At 46.2% G+C, this 26,751-nt stretch overlaps 1 protein-coding gene across 3 annotated transcripts in view; it reads right to left on the bottom strand.

Annotated features, from left to right (window-relative positions):
* The window catches only part of PPM1M (protein phosphatase, Mg2+/Mn2+ dependent 1M), a 110,433-nt gene that overhangs the window by 43,540 nt on the left and 40,142 nt on the right, over positions 1–26,751 (bottom strand). For all 3 annotated transcript variants that reach the window (XM_029599484.1, XM_029599483.1, XM_029599485.1), the window contains 2 exons: positions 19,771–19,883; positions 18,963–19,047 (listed from right to left, as the gene is read on the bottom strand). In XM_029599484.1, coding sequence (XP_029455344.1) covers positions 18,963–19,047; positions 19,771–19,883 — 198 coding nt within the window. The remainder of the gene's footprint in view (positions 1–18,962; positions 19,048–19,770; positions 19,884–26,751) is intronic.

Here is a 26,751-nt window from a genome sequence, read left to right as displayed (position 1 = left end):
AGAGCGCTGCGATACCCGACTCCGCACAAACAGCTTCAAACACGTTACAGATACGCGCGAACGCCAGGGAAGTCGACTGTTTCCAGGCCCGCAACAAGGTGAAGATAACCTCCTCCTAATAGCCCTTGCACCTTAGGCGTCATCTTTCAAAAACCAGGCCGCTAGACACGAGCGATCGGCCTGGTCGAAAAATACAGGTCTTTGACGAAGGAGCCGAGGAAAATGGCATAGCCATAGAGGTCCGTCTGGCAGTAGGTTGAGAAAATCCTCGAATCACAGCCTGCGCGGCCACTCTGGTGCTACCAGAACCACAGGACCCCGTTGGAGTTTCATTCTTCTGAGAACTTTCCCGACCAGGGGCCACGGGGGGGAACACGTATAGAAGGACGTCCGCTGGCCAAGGAGAGCCAAAGCATCTACGCCCCCCGAGCCGTATTCCCTCCAGCGGCGGAAAAACCGATTTGCCTTGGCATTGCAAAGGGTCGCCATGAGGCCCAGGTGGTGGGGAACCACCTGTCGACGATGAGATTCATGGCTGCGTCAACGAGTTCCCACTCCCCGGAATCGAGCAACTGACGACTGAGAAAATCGGCCTGAACATTCCCCTTGCCCACAATGTGGGAGGCCGCCGGGCACTGTAGATGTCGCTCTGCCCAGGCGAAGAGACGGCTGGTTTTCAGGGCCATCAGTGGACTGCGGGCGCCTCCTTGGCTGTCGGACAAGACCCGTATCGCCTTGCCGCGGATGAGGGGGAGAAACTCCAGAAGAGCTAGGAACATCGCCCGAGCCTCCAACCAAATGATATGCCAGCGAGACTGAGCTGCCGGTCAGATCCCCTGGACGTACTGGGAGAGACAGACCGCACCCCAGCCCGAGAGACTGGCGTCCGTGGTTACTATCGTCCACTGAGGGACTCGGAGAGGCTTTCCCTGTAGCAAATGAGGAAGGGAAAGCCACCACTACAAGTCGGCGACGGTAAGGCCCAAAAAACGGGAGGACTGTGTGAAACTGTTCTGACACTGTCTGCCAACGGGACAGCAAAGCTTTCTGGAACGGTAGCATATGAACAAAAGCCCAAGGGACAAGGTGGATGGCAGAAGCCAAGGGGCCCGAGACCTGCAGGCAGAGACAGGCCGCTGGAGAAGGCAGCAAGACCCGACTCTGAAACCGGCCGATCAACTCGAGAGCCCACGCACGAGGCAAGAAGACCTTGCCCACCCGGTTGTCGAGGTGGGCTCCCAGGAATCCTAACTCCTGGGAGGGCTGAAGGTAGCTCTTGGAGAAATTCAGTATGCACCCGAGAGACGCGAGGAGAGGTAACACGCAATCCACCGCCTGCCGGCAAGAGCCTCCACCTTGGCCCTGATGAGCCAGACATCCCAGTAGGGGTGAACAAGGATCCCTTTCCGGCGGAGAGCTGCTGCCACCACTACCATGACTTTGGTGAAGGCGCGAGGTGCCGTCGTGAGACCAAAGGGAAGCGCCCTGAACTGAAAGTCCCGGTGGAGGATGTGAACGCGAAGAGACTACGGTAGCCGCGATGAATCGGAATATGGAAACACGCCGCTGTCAAAGCAAGTGAGTCGAGGAACTCTCCGGGGCGAAACGGCACGAGGACCACTCGCAGAGTTTTCATGTGGAAAGCGGGATCTTAAGGGCCCGGTTGACTCTTGGGAGGTCTAAGATCGGACGAAGACCCGTCCTGTTAGGGAATGAGGAAGTAAATAGAATACTGGCCTGCAGCAAGTTTGCTGTCTGGAACCGGGACCACCATGCCCAGACACAGGGAACCGGCGGGGGTTTGCTCCACAGCTTGCCGCTGGGACCGACCGCACGGGGAAATAGAAAAAGGATCTCGAGAATCTGAGGACGTCTCTGAGGACGACGAGGACCCACTGGTCCGACATGAATTTGACCCATGCCACGAAAAACAGGGAGAGTCAACCGCCTAGGAAGGGGACAGAGGAAAGAGTCAAGTGAACTTCATTGTGTGGCAAGCGTAAGGATGGAGCGCGTGGGCTGGCCCTCACGAAAGGGATGGCGCCCACGGGAAGGCTGCGACCAAGACTGCGAGCAAGATGGAAAACCCCCCTGAGGAGTCACCCTGCCTGCGTGGGGTATACCGTCTCTGGCCCAGATAACGTGGACAAGAGGGTGTAAAGGAACGGAATGGTTTCGGACGGTCCTTCGGAAGCCTATGGACCTTACTTTCCCCCAAGGAATCCATAGTTTCTCAAGGCCCTTGCCAAGGAGCAGCTTACCTTTGAACAGCAACGTGCCCAACCGGGCTTTGGAGGAAGGATCAGCCGACCAATGGCGCAGCCAGGAGAGCCATTTGGCAGACCTCGCCGTAGCCATCGCTTTTGCCTGGACATGGAGAAGGTCGTAAGCGCAGCCTCTGCCCACAGGGGGTCCCGGGTGCAGAGCAAATTTGAACCCACCTGAGACCTGCCCGCAGCATAAGACTGCTGCAAATAGGCGCATGCACCTCCAGCGCCAGGACATCAAAAATGCGCATCACATGAGCCTTGAGCATGCGGAGCTGTGCGGCTTTAAAAGCCGGGAAAACCTCCTGTATTGTGATCGCATAAGTAGTCCCCGGAGAGATTATTGTCTTTTGTTTTGTTTTATTTTTTTAAATCTAAGCATACCTCCGGGAGGGGGAGCTTATCTAGTGCACGGCCCGCCTAGAGTCTCGTCTCGGGAGCGTTCCATTCCCGCAAGCGCTACAACTTGTGCGTGGGATGAGAGGGGAAGGCGATTGCCGGATCCCTGATTCCCGCCAGGACCGGGTCCATATCCTTGGGCAAAGAGGCCGTAAGGGGTGGAAGGGTATCCTCCGCATCCGGATTAGCGGCAGGATCCAGGGGTACCGGATCCACTGGGAGGTCGGGGGAGGGGTACTCCCGGGACCACCCACGCCCCAAGGGACCCCGGGGGCTCCGCAGCCGGTCTAACCGTCAACGGCGCAGAGCAAGGCCTTTTTTTTTTCCGGGGGGGGGGGGGGGGCAGGCAAGGGGGGGGAACCTTCCTCCTCCTCCTGCAGGCTAGCTAAATAAAATTTTTGCAGGAGGAGGGCAAAATCAGATACAACGAGCCCTGGAAGTCCCGGAGAGGCAAGAGGGTGACAGAAAACCCATCCTGGGGGGCCAAGGGGCTGAAATCAAGGGGTAGCTGCAAAAAAATCGGCCCCCCCCCAGCCCCAGGGAGCTCCGAAAACGTAGCCAACAAAAAAAATCCAAAATGGCCACCGTTCCCGGGCTTTCCCGGCCTGGCCAAGCTCTGGGGAGTTGATCCCTGGGCTAAATTTGCCAACCCTGCTGAGGAGGGACCTACCCCACCCAGCAGGGAGGCAGAGAAGAGGTCCCCTCGCAAAAAAACACGAAGGGGCTGGCAGAGAAGAGGCAGGCTGCCTGCCGCGGCAAAGAGAGAGCCGCTCTGAAGAAAAAAAGACTGCAGAGAAAAGTTTGATTGACAGCCTGGAGGCCCGGAGTAAAGCAGGGGGGAAACCTGCTGACTCCTGCCTGTCTGGCTGCCGGTTCAACCCAGGTGGGGGAGAAAGACACAGAATATTGGTCTGCTGCAGTAGGCAAGTATTAAAAGCACTGGGAGCACTTTTAAACTTAAGCCTGTTTCTGTGTCACTTTTTTTTTTTTTTTGTAAATAAACTGAGCACAGCAGCGTAACATTAAGACCCTTCTGCAGCCAGAGGGGGGGGGGGGGGGGGGGAGAGAGACAAGCCCTGGACAGACTTGGTCCCCACACCTGGAAGCGGTAACAGACACAGGCTATGCACTGCACAAGGGGCAAAGCCCCCCTGAGTCCGGCAAGAGCCAGGAGACGGAACCGTCTCCTGAAGAAAAAATCCACAACTTCCTGACTAAACTTTTATACTTTATTTTAACAGGAAGAAAACAACTACAAAATCCCTAAGGAATAAGTACTTGCTTGATCCCAGAAGGAAGGAAGAGAAAGAAGGCTAACTAGCCTAGATCAGGAGACCGAAGGGAGACGTGCTGCACCTGCTGGAGACAGACAAATACTGAAGGGTTACAGGATAGGCTCTGTCCTTATATAGGATATCCTTTCAGTTTTAGTCTGTCTCCACCTGCTGGAAAGGAGGCTCAACCCACAGTCTGGACTGATCTGGGTACGTACAGGGAAAAGTTATTAAAAAAAACCAAAAAAAGCACAGTTGAACTTGTATCATTGAAGACAGAGAGAAGATGAAAGGAAGAAGACATCTTTGCATATTCAGTCTGTCTCCCCACTTATATTCTTGAAGTTCCTGATTTAGCCCATCAGACAGACTGAATATGCAAAGATGTTTTCTTCCTTCAATCATCTTCTCTTTGTGTCCAATGATCTAAGTTCAACAGTTTTTTGGTTTTTTTTTTTATAACTTTTAGATACCTTGAGAATACAGTCGAGACATATGTCTTTCTGATTGGATTGCCACTCAGGTGCTGAGCTAGGTGCTTACTTGGTCTCGAATTTATATGATTGGATGCCCAGAAAGGCACCTAACTAATTTTGCAGCTCAGGCGCTGAGCTAGGCGCTTACTTGGTCGTGAATCTATATGATCAGACACCTAAAAAAGCGCCTAGCTAAGCTGGCCACCTGGATGCCGAGATAGGTGCTCAGCTAGGTGGTTTTCAGGATGCTTGGACACAGACATATGCCCGCCCGGGTTGGCGTGGACACTTAACTCGTGCCTTGACCATGGCGGTAAAAAACCCGCATTAAAAAACCCACACTAGCATTAGCACGGCTCCCTGCACTGCCTATGATTAGCTAATTGCCTCCTCTGCATGCCGTTAGCACGCATTCGTGCAGGAAAATCTGCAGGTCTGTAAACAGGTTCCTACGCGCTTTTTTCCCGCGCACAAAACCCTTATTACATCCCCGTATAGGGCTTTGCACAGGAAAACGCACGTTCAGGCACGCACAAACCCTCAGCAGCTTCAGCACACATTATATCAGCGCTTATGGTTAGTACAGTTGCAGGAGGTTTGATGTCAGGTACACAGATTTAGAGAATTATAGGATTTGTGATTTCTTCCAAATTTGTATATATTGCTAACTTGCGTGTTTATAATTTTTTTTTTTTTATAATTTTTTCTTTATTGAACATTTTCAAATATGAATTACAATTTTTCACATTTCTGTGCATAATGAGGAAATTTTAGTGGACAGTTTAATATCACAAATAAAGAATAGTAATCCATTCCAAACCTTAAACACATCTATCTCACTAAATACAAATAATGGTGGGGACCAGGTACTAAAGAAATTATACCAATACTAAATCTGAGAGATTGCTGCCAATTTTATACTTATTGACCTATTCTCTTGCAGGCAAAATTACATTCAAATTTTCTTCACTTTTATCCCTCAAAAATACCTCAAGGTGTGAAGGCTCCATAAACACATATTTTTTTCCTTGAAAATTAATAAAACATTTACTTGGATATTTCAAATAGAATGAAGCTCCTATTTCTAATATTTTTGTTTTCAAGGCTAAAAATTTCTTTCTCCTTGCCTGAGTAGGCTTGGAGACATCAGGAAATACATATACCTTCTGCCCGCAGAATGTTATATCCTTATCTTTGAAGAATTTACTAATTATAATTTTTTCATTGTTGATTGTATGTTATGATTTTATTATGAGTGAAAATTCCAATGTTAATGTATTTTAATGCTGAGTGATGTAATCAGCTTTGAAGGGATCTGCAACCATGGAAAGTGAAATACAAATTAAATTAAGTCTTAGGGCCTTATTCACTGGGATAGTAACTTTAAAACAAACGTATGGGCATATGAGCATTGTGCGCATATGATTTAAAATATGCCTACTGTGCGTATGTGTACTCCTAATTTTATGAGGTTACTTGAGCAAACATATTTTGCGTTATCTTCCTTAGGACTTTGTCAGCCTTAATGCATGCAGGTAAGAGGATTTTAAAACATGTTGTGTAAAGGACATTATAGTTTTACCAATCCACCAGTTTGCCCAGTCTATCTCAAGGTTATCCAGACCCCCCCCTCCCCCGGTTCTTCAGCCTGCACTCCCCCCAGTTGATCCAGACCCCTCACCCAATCATTTTAGGCTTAAACAGCGATTCAGACTTACAGGTCATCAAGAGCAGAAATAAACAGCCTGCCACGCGCTGTTGCCTCTGATTTTAAAATACAGATTTGTGTAAATTTTGGCCCTGCCTCAGAATGTTCCCACACACCCCCCAACTCTTCCCTTTTTTTTTTCTCATGCACACACATATGTGCGTAATTTGCAGCTTTTAAAATATGCGTGCTCATGCTTGGCCCATATACTCGCGTATATAGGAAAATTGGTTCTTCCCTTCTAATTTTTGTTCTTGGAATACCACAGATCAGACCAGACTCCTGGGTTTTGCCTCTCTGCCAGCAGATGGAGACAGAGAAAAGTTTCACTGACACTACCATATAATCTAGTGCAGCGGTTCTCAACCGGTGTGTCGCGCAGCACCGGCAGGTGTGTCGTGTACCCACTGCTCTTCCCCCCCTTTCACCTCAGCGAGACGAACACTGCTGCCGTTCCTGCCCGGGCTATCAGCACATTCAAGCCCCAAAGGAAACGGCAGCAGTGTTTTGTGGAAGCCGGCAACAGGAACATGACCTTTTCTTCTTCCCGCCCCTGTGGCCCAGAAGAGGAAGTGATGTTTACCGGGCATGTGGGAAGAAGAAAAGGCCATGCATGCTGCTACTGCAGAAGGAGCACGGCGCCGCTGCCCCCCTCCCCCCATCTCCGACCTCCCCTTCTCTCGCTAGCGCGACACTAGCAAGAAAATATAAAATTAATAATAATCAATCTGCAAAAAAAAAAATATACTGGGGTGGGGAGAAAAGCATAAAATTACATTCTCAGCTGATTGCTCTGTGCCGCGATCGATCACAGCACAAGCAAACAGCTGAGTGCTGCCTTCTTAGCGCTGTGGGGGTCACTCCTGCTGGTTTCCAGCCTGTCAGGACACTGCTTTTAATAGCAGCATACTGGCTACCTTAGCTGCTATGTGTGCTGCTATGTGTGCTGTAAGTGGGGGTAAGTAAGAGTGAGTCAGCATGTGTATAAGTGTATGAGAGAAAGTGTGTGTAATTAAGAGAAATGTGTGAGAGCAAGAGACTGCTCAGGAAAGTCACAGGTGTGTGTGTGAGAGAGAGAGAGATTGGTCAGGCAGGTGACTGGTGTGTGTGTGTGTGAGAGAGAGAGAGATTGGTCAGGCAGGTGATTGGTGTGTGTGTGAGAGAGAAAGAGATTGGTCAGGCAGGTGACTGGTGTGTGAGAGAGAAAGAAATTGGTCAGGCAGGTGACTGGTGTATGTGTGTGAGAGAGAGATTGGTCAGGCAAGTGACGTGTGTATGTGTATGTGTATGTATGTGTGTGTGTGTGTGATAGACTAGTCATAGGCCCTAAGGAAGAAGAGCATGAGGACAGAGCTTCAGCAGCCCTTGCTGCTTCTGGTATGTGCTATTGGCCTACAAGGGAATGGAGTAGGAGAGTTGCTGGAGAGTGTAAGTAAAGGTGGCTTTTTAAGTTTATCTTTCTTGATTGACTGTCATTTTAATTATTAGGTATTATGTGATGTGTCTGCTGTTAGAAATATTTTATTGGTGTTTGGAGAATTTTTAATAATTTTGAAAATTTGTAATGATTGGATGTTCCATTTATTAGTTGTTTGGAAAAGCAAAATTGCTTACCTTGTAATAGGTGTTATCCCAGGACAGCAGGATGTAGTCCTCACATATGGGTGACATCGGTAATGGAGCCCTATACGGAAAAACTTCTGTCAAAGTTTCTATGAAACTTTTGACTGGCACCCAGAGTGCCTACTGAGCATGCCCAGCATGCCATGATATTCCCTGCCACAGGGGTCTCCCTTTAGTCTGTTTTGTAGCAATTGGCGTTAGCGAAAAAGTAAAATAATAAAACGTATGGGACCCCAACTCCGTGGGGTGGTGGGTGGGTTTCGTGAGGACTACATCCTGCTGTCCTGGGATAACACCTATTACAAGGTAAGCAATTTTGCTTTATCCCAGGACAAGTAGGATGCTAGTCCTCACATATGGGTGATTAGCAAGCTAGAGGCTGAATCATTTGGTAGTGAAACAACTGTGAAGTATTGTTGTTGGAAATGAATCAGCCGAAAATCACAGCAGGTTGGATGTAGTAGGAGTTGGGATTAAGTTGGAAACAAGTTCTTTAAGACAGATTGTCCATAGGCTGAATCTTGTCTTCCTTCTTTGTCTAAACAGTAGTGAGCTGCAAAGGTGTGAAGAGAACTCCATGTTGCTGTTTTACAGATGTCAAGAATAGGTACAGAGCGAAGGTGTGCAACCGAGGTTGACATTGCTCTGACTGAATGTGCTTTTACTCGCCCTTGAAGAGTAAGGCCTGCTTTCTCATAACAAAACTGTATGCAATCTGCTAGCCAGTTTGACAAAGTATGTTTACCCACTGCCCTACCTGGTTTGTTTGGATCATAAGATACAAATAGTTGACTGGATTTCCTTTGGACTGTAGTGCGGTTTAAGTGGAAAGATAGTGCACGTTTACAGTCCAAGGTATGTAAGGCTCTTTCTCCTTGGTGGGAATGAAGCCTTGGAAAGAATGTTGGTAAAACTATGGATTGGTTCAAGTGGAATTCCGTGACTACCTTAGGAAGGAATTTGGGATGAGTGCGGAGGACCACCCTGTCATGTAGGAACTTTGTGAAAGGTTCGTATGTGACAAGTGCTTGTAGTTCACTGATTCTTCTAGCTGATGTAATGGCTATGAGGAAGACAGTTTTCCATGTAAGAAATTTAAGGTCACAGGTATCTATGGGTTCGAATGGGGAATGCATGAGCCTGGTCAATACTACGTTTAGGTCCCATTGTATGCTTGGGGGATGAAATGGAGGCTTAAGATGAGTTAAACCTTTCATGAATCTACTGACGAGAGGCTGTGTAGAGATAGGTGCGTCTCCCAACTTGTTATGGTAAGCTGAGATTGCACTCAAATGTACTCTTACAGATGAAGTCTGAAGACCAGAGTCTGAAAGATGGTATAGGTAATCTAGTAGTGAGTTAGTGGGGCAAGTGAAAGGATCAATAGATTTCTGAGTGCACCACAAAGTAAACCGTTTCCATTTGTAGGAATAATTCTTTCTAGTGGAAGGTTTACGTGACACTATAAGCACCTGAGATATAGTGGTTGGAAGGTTGAGTGGTTGTAAAATCAAGCTTTCAACATCCATGCTGTCAGGGATAGGGATTGAAGGTTGGGATGGCGCAACCGACCCTGTTCCTGAGTTATGAGATTAGGAGCTACTCCCAGGCGAATGGGATTCTTGACTGAGAGGTCTAGCAGTGTGGGAAACCATACTTGTCGAGGCCAGTATGGGGCTATGAGTATCATGGTCCCTTTGTCCTGTTGCAGCTTCACTAGAGTTTTGGTTATGAGCGGTATCGGTGGATATGCGTATAACAGGCCTGAGTTCCAATGGCGAGCAAAAGCGTCCTTTGGCAGGCTGTTCTCTTTTCGTAGTAGGGAGCAATAATTGTTCACTTTGTAGTTCAGATGGGACGCAAAAAGATCTATGGTCGGTTGACCCCATTGTTGAAAGATCTTGGTTGCTATTGCTGGATCAAAGGACCACTCGTGTGGTTGGAACTGACGACTGAGGCGATCAGCTACTATGTTGTGGATGCCTGCTAGGTAAGTGGCCTGTAGAAGAATTGAATGTGCTAGGGCCCAGTCCCAAATCTGTGCTGCTTCTTGGCAAAGGAGGTAGGAACTTGTTCCCCCTTGCTTGTTCATGTACCACATGGCTACTGTGTTGTCCGTTTGGATCAGAACAGTGTTGTGTAGAAAGCAGTCCTTGAACGCATGTAGCGCATAACGTATCGCTCGAAGCTCTAGGAAATTTATCTGAAAAGAGGCTTCGGTTTTTGTCCACGTCCCTTGGGTCTTCAGATGACCAATGTGCGCTCCCCAACCTAAAGTGGACGCATCTGTAGTTAATGTCACATGTGGAACTGGTTGCTGGAAAGGTAGACCTTTGAGCAGATTGTTCATTGATGTCCACCAGAGGAGGGAAGAACACAGTTCCTGAGTTATTTGAATGTGAGAGTGCAATGGTTGAATGGCTTGAATCCATTGTGTTTTGAGTGTCCATTGCATTAGTCGCATGGTCAATCTGGCCATGGGAGTGACGTGAACTGTGGAGGCCATGTGACCGAGTAGGGTGAGGCACTGATGAGCTGTGACTTGGGATTAATTTCTGAGAGATTGTGCCAGGAGAATGAGTGTATGGGCACGGTCTCTTGGAAGAAATGCTTTTGCTATGATGGTGTTTAAATCTGCACCGATGAATTGTAGAAGGTGAGATGGTGTGAAGTGGGATTTCTGGTAATTGATGAGAAACCCCAAGGAGTGAAGCAAATTGACTGTGAGCTTGAGGGAATTGAGAGCTCCTTCTTTTGTTCGACTCCTGATGAGCCAATCGTCTAGATACGGGAATACATGTACCTTTTGTTTGTGGATGTGTGCCACTGCCACCGCCAGACACTTTGTGAATACTCAAGGTGGTGAGGCTAGGCCGTAAGGGAGCACTCGGTATTGAAAATGATGTCCTTCGACCAGAAATCGCAAGTACTGGCGATGAGGAGGAAAGATGGGAATGTGAGTGTAGGCGTCTTGAAGATCCAAAGAGCAGAGCCAATCCCCTTTTTGAAGAAGAGGTAGCATGGTGCCTAATGATACCATCCTGAATTTTTCTTTTTTGAGAAATTTGTTGAGATTTCTGAGGTCTAGGATGGGATGTAGGCCTCCTGTTTTCTTTGGAATGAGGAAATAGCGGGAGTAGAATCTTCTGCCCTGCTGAGACCAGGGGACTGGTTCTATGGCCCTGGCTCTCAGAAGGGTGGATAATTCTGCTTTTAGAAGTTTGGAATGGTGGTTCACTGTCCAAGAGGAGATTGGTGGAGTTTCTCTTGGTACAGTGAGAAAATCCAATCGGTACCCTTGAGCTATAATGGAAAGTACCCATTGGTCTGTGGTTATGGAGGTCCAAGTGTGATGAAAAAAGGCTATGCGACCTCCTACTGGCAGGTGTGGGAGTGGATTGACAGATGGGCTGCTGCTCTCTGAGTGTATTTCAAAACCCCGATGTTGATGCAGTCTGAGGAGGGGGTTGAGGCCTTGCAGGCCTTTGCCGAGACTGAGGACGCTGAGCTGGGCGAGATGGTCTTGCACGGCTTGGTGGGGGATAATAGCGTCGTTGACTGTAGTAAGGACGTCTTGTATCCCGTCTAGGAGGTCTCCTGGAAGGAGGTTGTGACTCTTGAGGAATTAATGAGAGTTGTTTAAGAGTCTCAGTGTGTTCTTTTAAGGTGGCGACTGCTTCCTTAACCTCGTCTCCAAACAGGTTATCTCCCAAACAAGGAAGGTCGGCCAATCTTTCCTGGACCTCTGGTCTTAAGTCTGATGCCTTAAGCCAAGCCCACCTACGAGCTGTAATCCCTAAGGCTGACAGACGAGACATGGTTTCAAAGCTGTCATATGTCGCCCTGACCTCGTGCTTGCCTGCTTCTAGGCCTTTATGCACTAGTTGTAGGAACACTTCCTGGAACTGTTCAGGAAGAGTGTGGGTAATGTCTTGGACCTGTTTCCATAGGTTGCATTGGTACTGGTTCATGAAGAGCTGATAAGCAGCAATTCTTGAAACCAGCATAGCTCCTTGAAAGATTTTCCGACCTAAATTATCAAGGAACCAATTGTCTTTTCCTGGTGGTGTGGAAGAATGTATCTTGACTCTTTTTGCCTTTTTCTGAGCTGACTCAACTACCACCGACTGGTGAGGTAGTTGAGTCTTTTGGAATCCAGGTATTGGTTGGACCAGGTATTTAGTATCTGATCATTTGTTAACTGATGCTACTGAACCAGGATGTTCCCATAATCTGTACATGAGTTCTTGAAGCACTTCATGTACCGGTACAGCCAGAATTTCCTTAGGTGGATCTACAAATTGTAGCACCTCAAGTGTTTTCTGTCTGGAATCTATTTCAGAGAGAAGTTGAAATGGGATGGTCTCTGACATGTCTTTCACAAAATTGGAGAAAGAGAGATCTTCTGGAGGTGAAGGTTCAGAAAGCATCTCCTCATCTGTAGAGACATCTGTGTCTGAATCAGTTCCAGTATCTCTTGGATGACCTGATGGTCCAAAAGGCATCGATGGCAAAGAGTGAGGTATGGAAGGAAACCTCGGAGACTGTGGGTATAGAGGTTTTGGAATACCTGAAGGTCCAGGAATTGGCTCTGGAATGGTACCTTCATCGGTGTCTTGAGGCTTCTTGGATACGGCATCGATTAAAGTGTCCAACTTCTCCCTCAGAGGTTGAAAAATAGAAACCTCCGGAATTGGCATCGATGGCTTCACGGGAGGAATCGATGCTGGCGTCGGAATCAGCACCGATGGCATCGGTGTCGGAACGGACGGTGACATCGGTATCGAGGGCAAAATATCCGTCGGTACCGGAATCGGCGTCGATGGCATCGCTGGTGTCGATGGCTGTGTCTCGGTATCGCATCAAGGAGTGCGTCTCGTACCGCTTGACGAATGTATATGTCAAGTTCCGCCCGCATGGTTGATGAGATCAGAGCAGCCATGGGGGGAGGCGGTAATGGCGATGCTGGTACCTCCTCAGAGCCCTGAGGAGGTACGGTTCCCTGCACCGATGGTGGTGGGGATCGCCCTGGTATCGAAGGCCCCGGAGCCTGCACATCCAACCGAGGTTTCTTAGCCGATGATGCCGCTTCCATCGATGGTACTGCGGGCATCGGCTCGGTGGCCGATGCGTGTGGCCTTCGATGGCGATGTCGATGTTTTTCTTTGTCTTTGGACTTTTCACTGCCCGACGTTGATGCTTTTGACGATGGAGAGGGGGAGGGAATAAAGGCATCTCCCGACTCACCTGGGACTCGTTTCTTCAGCACTACTTGCGAATCGATCCGGCCGGAGACGATTGCGTGGAGGATGATGCTGAGGGTAACAGCTGAATTTGGAAAAGCTGCTCCATCTTCTCCATCCGGAGTCGAAGTCCCTTTGATGTCATGCCGGCACACTGAGAACAGGACTTGACGTCGTGGTTCTGACCTAGGCAGCGCACACACTCTTGGTGTGGGTCTGTTATGGACATATTTCTAGTGCACGTAGGGCACTTTTTGAATCCCAAAGCCATTTTAGGCCGGACAGCCGTCGACGACCATGGAACGGGAAAAATATCGGTACGGTACGGCAAAATGAAGAAAAAACTTTACCGCGATGGTATATAAAGGGAGACCCTTGCAGCTAAAAGTTTTTTCCGACTTTTTGAAAAGTTTTAGAGTGTGGAGAAATTTATCACAGGACTCCAAATTAACCGCGAGGCTAACAGCTCCGCGGAAAAAAGAAGACTAAAGGGAGACCCCTGTGGCAGGGAATATCATGGCATGCTGGGCATGCTCAGTAGGCACTCTGGGTGCCAGTCAAAAGTTTCATAGAAACTTTGACAGAAGGTTTTCCGTATAGGGCTCCATTACTGATGTGACCCATATGTGAGGACTATCATCCTGCTTGTCCTGGGATAACATTTATTATTTCTAGTTTTAGAATTATTTTATATTTCTCGGGGAATGTATAAATAGAAATGTGGAAGCAAAAACTGAACTGGAAATAGCAAGAAGCCAAACTCTGTATGCAGTAAAACAACGCAAAAACAAAAACATCAGCTTTATGGTCACTTTATTCTGTATTTAGTGAGGGTCTGTCTGTGTTCTGCGTGTGTGACCCAGCTAACGGTGTTCTGTGAGCTTGTAGTTTCTTGGTAGGAATCTATAGCAGCTTGGCTTCTTCTGTTTTCCTAATAGGAGGTGTATTGGTGTTTAGGGCCTGGTTTAATTTTTGCAGTGCTGCCATCTCATAGGTAGGGTTGTTACTGTTTGAGTTCCATAATGCAGGTTTAACTTTGTGCACATTAGTTTGTGTGCATTATTTCAGATCCTGGAAGTCTGATAGGTGCTATATTTTTGTTTTGCACAGAATGCAGAGTGGCTTTTTTGGGTTTCCATTCCAGTTTTTGTTTCCGTATTTGTAATTTGTGGTTTTTCTGTACTTGGTGAAGGTTGATTCTATGTGTGTGACAGAGGTGAAGTATTTTACTAGCATGAAACATAGAAACATAGAAATGACGGCAGAAGAAGGCCAAACGGCCCATCCAGTCTGCCCAGCAAGCTACGCGCTTTGTCCTTTTTTTCCTTCCTTTTTCTCTCTGACACCTGTTACTCTTGGCTTCCAGTACCCTCCAGCCCTATTTCCCCTCCATCCCACCACCAATGAAGAGAGCATCGCCGGATCTGCATCCAAGTGAACATCCAGCTCAATTAGGGGTAGCAACCTCTGCAACAAGCAGGCCACACCCTTGCCCCTGTCCACCCAGACTATACGATCCAGACCCCGTTGGTTGCCGTCCACACCCAGATCCTCCCTTCCACACTCCCCCTGCCACTGAAGCAGAGAGCCATGCGTTGAAAAAGACGTATCAGACTCTCTCCCTCGCTGAAGCAGAGAGCTACACTGGACATGCATTGAAAGTAAAGTATCGGCCCAGCTACACCTCGCTTCCCTGTGAATACAAATTTTTCTTCCACATTACCTCTTGCCGTAGAAGCCCAGAGCCATGATGGAGTCTCATCAACCCTGTGCATGTACACTGAACAAGGGCATTATCTCCAGGTAGTAGTCCCATTTCCGCGAGAGCCACATTAACTATCAACAAATATTGAACAAGCCTAATAATTGGCAATACCTATAAGCCTATGACCTCACCGTTAATTTTACATACTCTTACCCACCCCTGTTTTTTTTTGGAGATGGCAGCCCTCCATCCTTCCGCTCCATGAAGGTGGAACACCAACCACTGGCATCCCGCTCCGTGAATGCCTCTGTGGCTACTGACGCTCCGTGCAGTGTTTTGCTGCCTCCTCTTTATTCATGTCCTCTAAACTTGATGGATCCACAGTGTTTATCCCACGCCCCTTTGAAGTCCTTCACAGTTTTGGACTTCACCACTTCCTCCGGAAGGGCATTCCAGGCATCCACCACTCTCATGTAGGCATTTGTATCAATATTATTTGTTGTGTTTTCTCAATAGAACATGCATTGGTGATAAATTACTGTTTTTCATAAGGAGGGCTATTGCACCTGGTAGGAGAGAGTGTTTATGTTGCTGTTATTGAGATGTCACCAGAAATATCTTTTTTTGTATGGTAAATTGACTGGGGAATGTCCTAGTTCTGAAGATGGTTGCACCCACAACCGGGATGGTAGTTCCTTTGGTAACAGCTGAAACTGAAGAGCCTGCCTTAGGGACCTTGAGCAGCTCTAGGCATTGGTCTAGTAGTGGATAAAGATTGTCAATTGCCCTGCCGACCTGCAAGCCAGAGTCAGGTGACTCCCATTCTCTGAGAAGTAGCTGCAACAGCATGGGGTGACATGGGAAGGTACGTGGAGGGTCCACGTTGCTGGATCTCAGGGGAACCGTGGTTTCCTCTGGAGGTACATCTATCCCCAGTTCAGATATTTCTCATGCTGGAAGAGGCGTAGGACCCATGGATCGTCCCCCTCGACCGGGGATTCAGATTCACTGTATCCGCATTTGTGTCAGCGTCCGGAGGCTGAGAAGACGGACCCGGAAAGTTGAGGTCCCCCTGAACAGTCCGAACCAGATTAGTGCCCTGATTTGTCCCCTGAGGATCAGGCATTTTGAGTGCTTGCGTGGCAGAAGACCTCAAGATCTTCTTTGGTGGAGGGTCTGGAAGAGTTTGATCCTGTTGCAAGCTAGCCACATAGGCCTTATGTAAGAAAAGCACAAAATCGGGGGTTAAATGCTGGTGAGTGTTCCCAGGCCCCGGAGGTGGTGGAACCTCCGGGCTAAGAGTCACGGACTGACAGGGGAAGGTCCACAGGGCTCAAATCCGGAGGGGAATGATGAAAATCTGAATTCCTGCCTTCTTCCTGCAAAGGATCATCCACAAGGACTGAATCTAAAATGGCCGCCGTTCCTGCAGTCTGAAGGGACGGGGCTGGCCTGCCAGCACGCTTTCCTGCTCTAATTCACGATGCTGATTTCCCTGGCGCGGAAGAGGGTCCCTCCCGCCGGGTAAACACAGCAAGCAGATACTGTCGCGGGAGAGCCGCAAGGCAGGCTCTCCGCAGGCTACACAGAATGCCGATCGCGACATGGGAGCGAGGGGGGGGGGGGGGGAGTGAAAACAATGCCGCGAACAGCGAGGACTCCTGCAGTAAGCTGGCTGCGAGCGGGAGAATGAGGCAAAACCTCTTCAGACCGCTCCTTCCCCCGTGGGCTGCTATCCTTCTCTTTAGTGAGCCTTAAAAATATCTTGCCTTTATTAAAAAAAATTTTTTTTTTGAAGTATACAAGGGGCAGAGGAATTTGTGACCTCTCTGCAAGTAAGGGACCCGAGGCATGGCACTTCTCGGGGGTTCAAGCGGGAGAGGGACTGGACCACCAGTATCACCCCTAGCCAGGCAGTGGGCCACCAGGAAAAAAAGATCCTAGGTTGACAGAGTCGAGGGGAAGAACCCCCCTAATCCCTAAAGAGCGAGTGCTAGGAGAGAGGGGGAGCTGAAAAAACCCTTCTCCAATAAAAAAAAAAAAAATGTTTTTTTCTTACAAGTACTTGCCCTAGACTGCTCAGCCATCCAGACCTCCTCACCAGAGGCAGATCAATGGGGCTCAAATCTGGCAGGGAATAAGAGAAAACAAAGTCCCCTCCTCCCTCAGGCAGCGAATTTGGCACGGGCTCTGGGGAACAAAATGGCCGACGTTCCCACGGTGTGGTGAGACGGGGCCTGCCTGCAGGAGCGACTGCTAGAACGCGATCGGGACGCCTGCCGCCCCGATGCCGAAGAGGAACCCTCCCCGCTGGGTAAGCACACCAAACATAGCCCATTGCGGGAGAGATGGGAAGCAGGCTCCCCACAGGCAATGCAAAAACGGAGAATGAGGCATTGGAGCAAGCAGAGGGGTGGGGGATGGGAGGGAATTGTCATTGGAGACAGAACAAACCTCCTGCGCCTGGTTGAGAGCTGGAGAAAAAGTAAAACTTCTTACAAAACCACTCCTTCCCCCTAGTCCGGTTTTCCTTCATGCTTATTTTTCTTTTTTTACTTTATTTGCAGCAAACACAGAGGAATGTGACTTCTCTATGTAAGTGGACCCGAGGCATTAACCATCTCAGGGGTCCTCAACGGGGGAGGGATTGGACCACCAATATCGCCCTGGAGCCAGGCAGCAGGTCACCAGGAAAGAAATCTTAGGCTGAAAAAAAAATTCAAGGGGAAACCCCCACCCTAGGATTTAAAATTGCCTCAGGAAGGCGTATAAGAGTGAACACTGAGGGAGAAAGGCAGCTCACGGCCACCTTCCCCCTGAAATGGTAAATTGGAATTTTCAAATAAATGTAGTACTTGCTTGATCCAGAAAGGAAAGAGGAGGGAAAGAAACTTCCTCAAAGATAGGAATATATGAAAAAAATGGGGACCGCAGGTTCTGCCACCTTCATCTGCTGGAGACAGAGAAATACTGAAGGGACGCAGGATGAGTACTGTCCTGATACAGGATACTCTTCGAGTTTTTCTCTGTTTCCATCTGCTGGAAAGGAGGCTCAACCCACTTGTCTGGACTGATCCGGGTACATACAGGGAAATTGCTTATGCCTAAATCCGAGCCTGGCCTGGCATAAAACTTGCAGCGCTGCCTTTTCCTAAGTTGTGTTTGAATGCTGACAGTTAGTGTTTTGGAAAGGGAGGCTTACTATATTGTAGTTGTAATTCTGTTTACTCAAGGCTTTCCGAGTGCCAAATCCACACCCAACATGTTACAACAGTCCTAAAACCATATGGTGTCTAAGCATCTTTTATGCTTTTTATCATAGTTTTCTTATTGAAATATAGCAGTGTATGTAAATAGAATATACATATTGTAAGTTAAATTTTTAACTCAGAAAACTGTACTTTCAATGTCCTTTTTCATCTAAAATGTTTTAAATTCATAATTTTTTAATTGTATGTGGGGTGAACTGGGAGGAAGGAGGTCAAAGTCAGGGCTGGTGGGGCTCGCAAGACTGAAGGTTGACCTAGGGAATCAATGCTCTTGCATTGGCCATGAATAAACTTTGTCTCCAATACATCTAAAATCCTCTTCTTTACACTAGGTTTTTTTGTATTGAAGTTGCTGATATAGAAAAAAAAAAAAACAAACTTGCCATTTCCTTATCGTGAATAAGTAGTACCTCAGAAAATGCTATGGTCTTTGCCAGCTACTTAAACCTCTCCCCCATACTATACAGACTCCATTTCTAGCCAGATATCAGTTCCAAAGTGGACTAATATCCATCCCTTCCCTTCTGCTCCTATAATACTAAGAATCTAGTCTGTATTCCTGTTACCCTAGAATCCCAGTAGGCATTTGACCTTTCTACTTTCTTACAAATGTGCCCCTATTTAATACCTTTGATTTCAGAGTTCCTCAGCAGAAGCAGCTTTCTGCATTCATGGGATATTCTGACAGTACCTTTGGGCTTTTGTTTCATGGCTGATAAGCTTAAGGCAGTTGGAATCTTTTTTTTCCTAGCCACAGCTTTCAAAACAATTATATTCTAACCATTGAGGATTCAAGCACTTGGAACCACAGACCCCTCATTAACCCTGCATGATGTTAGGACTGCTGTCCTTCATAACCATGACACTCTAGTTCCTAACACTTGAGTCCAGTGTAGGGGAACTGATGCTGATGAGGTTAATAAAGTCAAATGTATAAATAAAAATTAATTCAGAAACACCTTCCCAAGCAGTATACTCTGAGAAGGTTAGTTACCTACCAAGTACTGAAGCCTCTGTCTCTCCATTTCCGGTGTGAATTCACTGCTCAGCTGCATGATGCTCTGTTTCTGAATGATGATGGCCCTGCACAAGGAGTTTTATAAATTACAAGAGACTTTACCAGAGTTTTTCTCAAGGAGGATTCCTGCTCTCAAAATGCTCTACTTCTTATTACTAAGACAATGACAGAGGGATAAATACAGGTATCACAACACAAGGATGAGGATGGACACAACCATTACACCATAAGACCAAGATGGATACACACAGAGTTGGAATAATTGCAATGCTATGCACTGCCATGCAAAGGATCCTAGGTTCAATAGGTCTTCTGCTCCCTGAATCAGCCAGGGCTAGGGATGCTGTAGGGGCAATCTTCACAGACTTTGGAAGGGAAGAACTTATAGTCATGACACTGTAGCAACACCTAGTGACTTGATTTAGGATCCATGATTGCTGGGTTCTGGAAGAGCCCTGATGCATGAAGCCTGGCTGAGTAAAGCTGCTAAAATGACTGGCCGAAAAATAAATTGGGAAGGGATATAAAATAGGTGGAAACATCCTAAGGTAGTTATAAATAAAGGCTCATGGCACCAGAACACAATCCTGGTTCCAACTGAGCTAAAAGCCCAAAGGGTCAGGAGGAAGCTGTCGGTCAAAAAAATATGAAAATCGATGGATACAACCATTAGAGCACAAATGTTGAGATGGACATAGCCATTATAACACAGGCACAGAAACCACAAAGAGCAAAATACACTACTATGCATATGCTGATTTACAACCATGACAGAAAGTGAAGCTCACCTGCTATCTCCTGCATTAGCCAAATAAAACTTTCCGTGCAGGTAGAGGGCAGTCAGGGCAGTGCAGCCTCCAGATTGCTTGGTGGTGAGCATCTCTTGGCAAATCATCTCATCCTGTCAGCAGAGAATCAATCTAATCAATCACAGGCCACAGCCACCAGTGTCAAACAGCGCTCTCAGACAGACCTTCAGACCATCTGGAGTATCTGCAGTTATAGTCAAACAAAGAGCCTGGTGCTGCTAAAAAAAAAAAATAAATAAAATTACACTAAACACATTAACCAGTTAATTTGGTATTCAAGGAGCCCTACCACTGATTGGCTTAAGAGAGTTCATGGTTAAATAGGAAAATTGGTTCTTACCTGCTAATTTTCGGCTCAACCCACTGTCTGGACCAGTCCAGCAGATGGAGATAGAGAAAAAACTAAAGGGTATCCTATATCAGGACAGTGCTCACCCTACATCCCTTCAGTTTAAACGTTATCAAAGCAAGAAAAGGTAAAGTTAACCAGTAGAAGATCAAGCAAGTAACAACCAACATGTAATGTGAACTATCAACATGTGAAAGAACCGCTCTTACAGATATATCCAGTTAAGAAAAACTTCCGGTGCCTTGAAGTTCTGATAGGAAGTAACTGAATCCAAAATGCTGTTAAGAACCAAACAAAAAAGGAAAAAAACCTTCGAGCGGACGAATCAAAAAGAAACCACAGCACGGGCGGGAGTCTGGACTGATCCATGGTACTACAGGAATGAAACTTAGCAGGTAAGAACCAAATTTTCCTTTCCCTGTACGTACCCGGATCAGTCCAGACAATGGGATGTACCAAAGCTTCCCTAAAGAGGGTGGGATCAAGACAAACCCGCTCGAAGCACCTGCCTGCCGAAGGAACCAAACACTGGCACCTGGACGTCGAGGCGATAATGACGAGCAAAAATATGCAAAGACTTCCAAGTAGCCGCCCTGCAGATTTCCTGGAGACACCGACTGACTCTCCGCCCAAGAAGTAGATTGTGCACGTAAAGAATGGGTCTTCAAACCCTCTGGAACCGACTGGCCACAACAGATATAAGCCGACGCAATGGCCACCTTCAGGAGGCGAGCAATGGTAGCCTTAGAGGCCTTGTTACCTCTATTTGGGCCGCTCCATAGGACAAAGAGATGATCAGAGATGTGAAATTAGTTAGTAACCTGTAAGTATTGGAGTAGGACTCTCTTTACATCAGGATGCCTAAGGTCCCAGTCAGGCGTGCATGCAATGCCTTCAGGAGAAAAGGCAGGAAGCTACACTAACTGACTGACGTGAAAAGATGACACGACCTTTGGAAGAAAGGGTGGCACCATCTTGAGGGAAACATCTGAGTCAGAAAAGCGGAGAAAGGCTCCCGACAAGACAAGGCTCCCGACAAGACAAGGCTTGGAGCTCGGACACTCTCCTGGCCGAGCAAATAGAGACCAAAAATACTGTCTTAATTAAGAGTGAGGTCTTGAAGCGTGGCCCGCCGGAGAGATTCGAAAGGCGCCTCGCAAAGGGCTTGAAGCACCAAATTGAGGCTCCAGGACGGACAAGTAGGCCAAACAGGTGGGTTTAAATGTTTGGCCCCTTTAAGGAAGCAAATGGCATCCGGGTGAGTCGCCACTGCGTAACCATCGATACACCCAAGGAGAGAACAGAGGGCCGAAACCTGCATCCGCAGAGAATTGAAAGACAAACCTTTGGAGAGACCAGACTGCAGGAGGGAAAGGACCTGAGACACCGGAGCATTGCGCGCCTGGACTCCGGACTCAGCACATGTATTCTCAAACACTCTCCATATGCGGACGTAAGCGAGAGAGGTAGAGGTCTTCCATGCCCGCAAGAGAGTGGAGATAACTTCCTCCTTATACCCTTTCTTTCTCAGGCGCTGCCGCTCAAAAGCCAGGGCGCTAGACAAAAACGATCCGCCTGATCGAAAAATACTGGTCCTTGGCGGAGCAGCTTTGGGAGGCGACTGAGGCGAAGAGGACAGTCGGTTGTGAGGTTCACCAGGTCCGCGAACCATGGTCTCCAAGGCCATTCCGGTGCTACGAGAATGACCAGCTCCCTGTGGAGTTCTATCCTTCTGAGTACCTTTCCCACCAGAGGCCAAGGTGGGAACACGTAGAGAAGAATATCATGAGGCCAGGGAAGAACCAGGGCATCCACCCCTGCCAAGCAGTGCTCCTGTCTGCGGCTGAAGAATCTGGGAGCCTTTGCGTTGTTCAGGGTAGACATCAGGTCAAGGTGAGGAACTCCCCACTTGCGCACCAGAAGATTCATCGCCTCATCGGACAACTCCCACTCTCCGGGATCTAGGTGTTGTTGGCAGAGGAAGTCTGCTTGCACATTCTCCGTCCCCGCAATGTGGGAAGCTGCCAGACGACTCCGGTGTCTCTCCGCCCAGGAGAGCAGCTTGCTGGCCTCCAGACCCACCAGACGACTCCTGGTGCCACCCTGGCGATTGATGTAAGCTACTGTGGTGGCGATTGATGTAAGCTATTGTGGTGGCATTGTCAGAGAGGACCCGCACGGCTTTGTGACGGAGCAAGGGCAGGAACGTCTTGAGTGCCAGACAGACAGCTCGGGCTTCCAGACGATTGATATGCCATCGGGATTGCACAGGAGATCAACGTCCTTGTGTAAGAAAGTAGACTTTCCTAAACAATCTAGCTAACTAGAGGGGAGCCGAATGGTCTGCCATCTGCATCTGCTGGAGATAGAGAAATACTGAATGGATGCAGGGTGAGCACTGTCCTGATATAGGATACTCTTTAGTTTTTTCTCTATCTCCATCTGCTGGACAGGAGGCTCAACCCACTGTCTGGACTGATCCGGGTACGTATAGGGAAATGTAAATAGAGCCTCTGTTCTGGTGAATGGATTTTCGTAACAGTGAAAAAGATGAGGGCAAGACAGGCAGTTTGAAGTGGAAAGAACTGAAGTCTTCATTTCCTACAGTTTTGTTTTTTTTAAAACATGCTTGGAATGAGATGTGGGTTTACATAGAAATATATCAGAAAAAGACCATATGGCCTATCTAGTCTGCCTATCCACCCAATTATTCAGCACAATCCCTACCACTCCCTCAGAGATCATCTGTGCTTGTCCCATGCATTCTTGAATTCAGAACTATCCTGGTTTCCACTACCTCCACTGGGAGACTGAGCCATGTATCAACTACCATTTCTGTAATGACACACTTCCTAGTTTACCCTCTTTCACTCTTATCCCATGAACCCCTGATTCCAGGGAGTTCTGCCTCCTGTGTACTGATACCTCTGAAATATTTAAATGTCTATCTCTCCTATCTTTCTTTCCCTCTACGGTACACGTTTAGATCTTTAAAGTCTGTCCCCATATGCTTTACAACAAAGACCACCAATCATTTTAGTAGCCACCCTCTGGACCAATTCCAACTGATTTATTTACTTTTGAAGTTGTGGTTCCCAGAAGGAGTATTGCAAATGAAGACTCACCAAGGACTTATAAGAGGCCAATTATTACTACCTTTCTTCTGCTGACTATTCCTATCCCTATGCACCCTAGCATCTTTCTGGCTTTTGCCATCACCTTATTCACCTGTTTGGCCAATCTAAGATCATTAGATATAACCACCTCCTAGATCTCATTCTTTTTTAACGCTCAGAATTTCACCCCCTGGACTGTACCGCTCTCCTTTGGGTTTTTGCAGCTTAAATGCATGACTCTCCATCTAGACAGTTCCTCAAGCTTCTAGAGATCTCTCCTCATGTTTTCTGCACCTTCCTGGGCATCTACCCTGTTGAAGATTTTTTTTTTTTATCTGCAAACAGACAAATCTTTCCACTTAGACCAGTTTTTTTTTTTAACATTTTCATAATGACTGATCCCAGCATATGGACAGAGTTCTGAACTGTGGAACCTGCCTAAAAACAAACAGTTTTTGGATTTGTATTGTATGACCTTTACAACTGTGCAGGTTCCATGCAATTGCATTGCTAATGAAATTGAGGGAAAATTATGCTTATTTTTAGATTAATTAAAAATATGCAACAGAGTATACATGCCAGAACTAGTGAAAAACTGAAAGGGGACTTACAAAAACAAACAAACTGGAAGAATGGTGAAGGGTTTAGAAAACACACTTTGAAATGTCTGTATGCCAATGCCAGAAGTCTAAGAAATAAGATGGGAGAGTGTATAGCAATAAATGATGAGATTGACATAAATGGCATCACAGAGACCTGGTGGAAGGAGGATAACTAATGGGAGAGTGCTATATTTTATTTATTTTATTTAAAGGTTTTTCTATACAGACATTCGTAGGAGTACATCATATCAGTTTCCATGAAACATGAAAAACAGCAAACATTGCTTTACAGAGAACTGAAAATTAATGGTAACTGGTAACACTAATGGAAATAATAATATTACCTAACAATAATTCAATAGTTGTGATTCAAATACATAAGTGCAAAATGGGAGGGAAAGGGATGGATTTGCATGGATATCTGAGTGTAAACTTATTACATATTGCTAAAGCTTCTGGTCTCATCAAAATAAATTTCTTCCTTCTTTCTTGCGCAGTGCGCATGATGTCTGGGTATAACCAGACTTTATTCCAATGGTAATCCTTATCTCTATATCAGGGTAAAAATTATATTGCAGTGATAGGGAGGATCAACTTGGTGGGGGTAATAAAGATCAAACAAGAGACTAAATGCTCAGTAGAATCTATATGGGTAGAAATCCCATGTGTGTTGGGTAAGAGTATAGTGATAGGAGTATACTACTGTTCACCTGGACAAAATGGTCAGACAGACGATGAAAGGCTAAGAGAAATCAGGGAAGCTAACCAATTTGGCAGTGCAGTAATAATGGGAGATTTCAATTACCCAAAAACAAGGAGAGTCAACAATGGTGCCCGAACAATGTCAATAACAAAAATAGAGGGAACCAGTCAATTGTTTACAAATAAACCAACCTGAAAGAAAGTGTCAGCAAGCCAGACGTTGTGTATCTCAACAAGCCCTTTCTTCTAAAAACATTGAAGAGTCTATTTTCCATTTTTGAAACTGGGGACAATTACTTTTTATGAAAATTTAAAAATAAAGAAAAAATATTTTTGGCATTAAAATAAAATTTAAGATGAAAGTGAATGATTAAAAGACTGGTTGGTATCTGTTGAGATACACAACATCTGGCTTGCTGACACTTTCTTTCAGGTTGGTTTATTTGTAAACAATTTACTGGTTCCCTCTAGATTTCAATTACCCCAATATTGACTGGATAAAGTTAACATCAGGACATGCTAGAGACAAAGTTCCTGGATGTAATAAATGACTGCTTCATGGAGCAATTGGTTCAGCAATCAACGAGAGAGGGAGCTATTTTAGATTTAATTCGTAGTTGAATGTAGAATTTGATGTGAGAGGTAATGGTGGTGGGGCCACTTGGCAATAGTGATCATAACATGATCAAATTTGAACTAATAACTGGAAGGAGGGCAATAAGTAAATTACAGATCTAATGCTAAATTTTCAAAAGGGGAACTTTGATAAAATCAGGAAAATAGTTAGAAAAAACTGAAAGGTGCAGCTGCAAAGGTTAAAAGTGTTCAACAGACATGGACATTGTTTAAAAACACAATCTTAGACATGCAGTCCAGATGTATTCCACACATTAAGAAAGGTGTAAGGAAGGCAAAACGATTACCAGCATGGTTAAAAGGTGAGGTGAAAGAGGCTATTTTAGCCAAAAAAAATCCTTCAAAAATTGGAAGAAGGATCCATCTGAGGAAAATAGGAAAAAGCATAATCATTGTCAAGTGTAAAACATTGATAAGACAGGTGAAGAGAGAATGTGAAATGAAGTTGGACGTAGAGGCAAAAACTCATAATAAAAACTTTTTAAAATATATCCGAAGCAAGATAACTGTGAGGGAGTTGGTTGGACCATTAGATGACAGAGGGGTTAAAGGAGCTCTTTGGAAAGATAAGGCCATTGCAGAAAGACTAAATGAATTCTTTGCTTCTGTGTTTACTTAATGAGCATGTTGGGGAGATACCAGTTCCAGAGATGGTTTTCAAGGGTGATGAATCAGATGAACTGAACCAAATCACTGTGAACCTGAAAGATGTAGTAGGCCAGATTGACAAACTAAAGAGTAGCAAATCACCTGGACCAGATGGTATGCATACTAGAGTTCTGAAAGAACTAAAAAATGAAATTTCAGATCTATTAGTTAAAATTGGCAAACTATCATTAAAATCATCCATTTTACCTGAAGACTGGAGGGTGGCCAATGTAACCCCAATATTTAAAAAGGGCTCCAGGGGCAATCCGAGAAACTATAGACCAGTGAGCCTGACTTCAGTGCCAGAAAAAATAGTGGAAACTATTCTAAAGATCAAAATTGTAGAGCATACAGAAAGACATGGTTTAATGGAACACAGTCAACATGGACTTACCCAAGGGAAGTCTTGCCTAACAAATCTTCATTTTTTTGAAGGGTTAATAAACATGTGGATAAAGGTGAACCGGTAGATGTAGTGCATTTGGATTTTCAGAAGGCGTTTGACAAAGTCCCTCATGAGAGGCTTCTAAGAAAACTAAAAAGTCATGGAATAGGAGGTAATGGCCTTTTGTGGATTACAAATTGGTTAAAAGACAGGAAACAGAAAGTAGGATTAAATGGTCAATTTTCTCAGTGGAAAAGGGTAAACAGTGGATTGCCTCAGGGATCTGTACTTGGACTCGTGCTTTTCAATATATTTATAAATGATCTGGAAAGGAATATGACAAGTGAGGTTATCAAATTTGCATATGAGACAAAATTAGTTAAATCACAAGCGGATTGTGATACATTGCAGGACGACCTTGCGAGTCTGGAAGATTGGGCATCCAAATGGCAGATGAAATTTAATGTGGACAATTGCAAGGTGCTGCATATAGGGAAAAATAACCCATGCAGAAATTACACG

Source organism: Rhinatrema bivittatum, chromosome 4 (genome assembly GCF_901001135.1).
Source record: "Rhinatrema bivittatum chromosome 4, aRhiBiv1.1, whole genome shotgun sequence".
Taxonomy (NCBI): domain Eukaryota; kingdom Metazoa; phylum Chordata; class Amphibia; order Gymnophiona; family Rhinatrematidae; genus Rhinatrema; species Rhinatrema bivittatum.
This window is presented reverse-complemented; position numbering and strand designations above follow the sequence as displayed.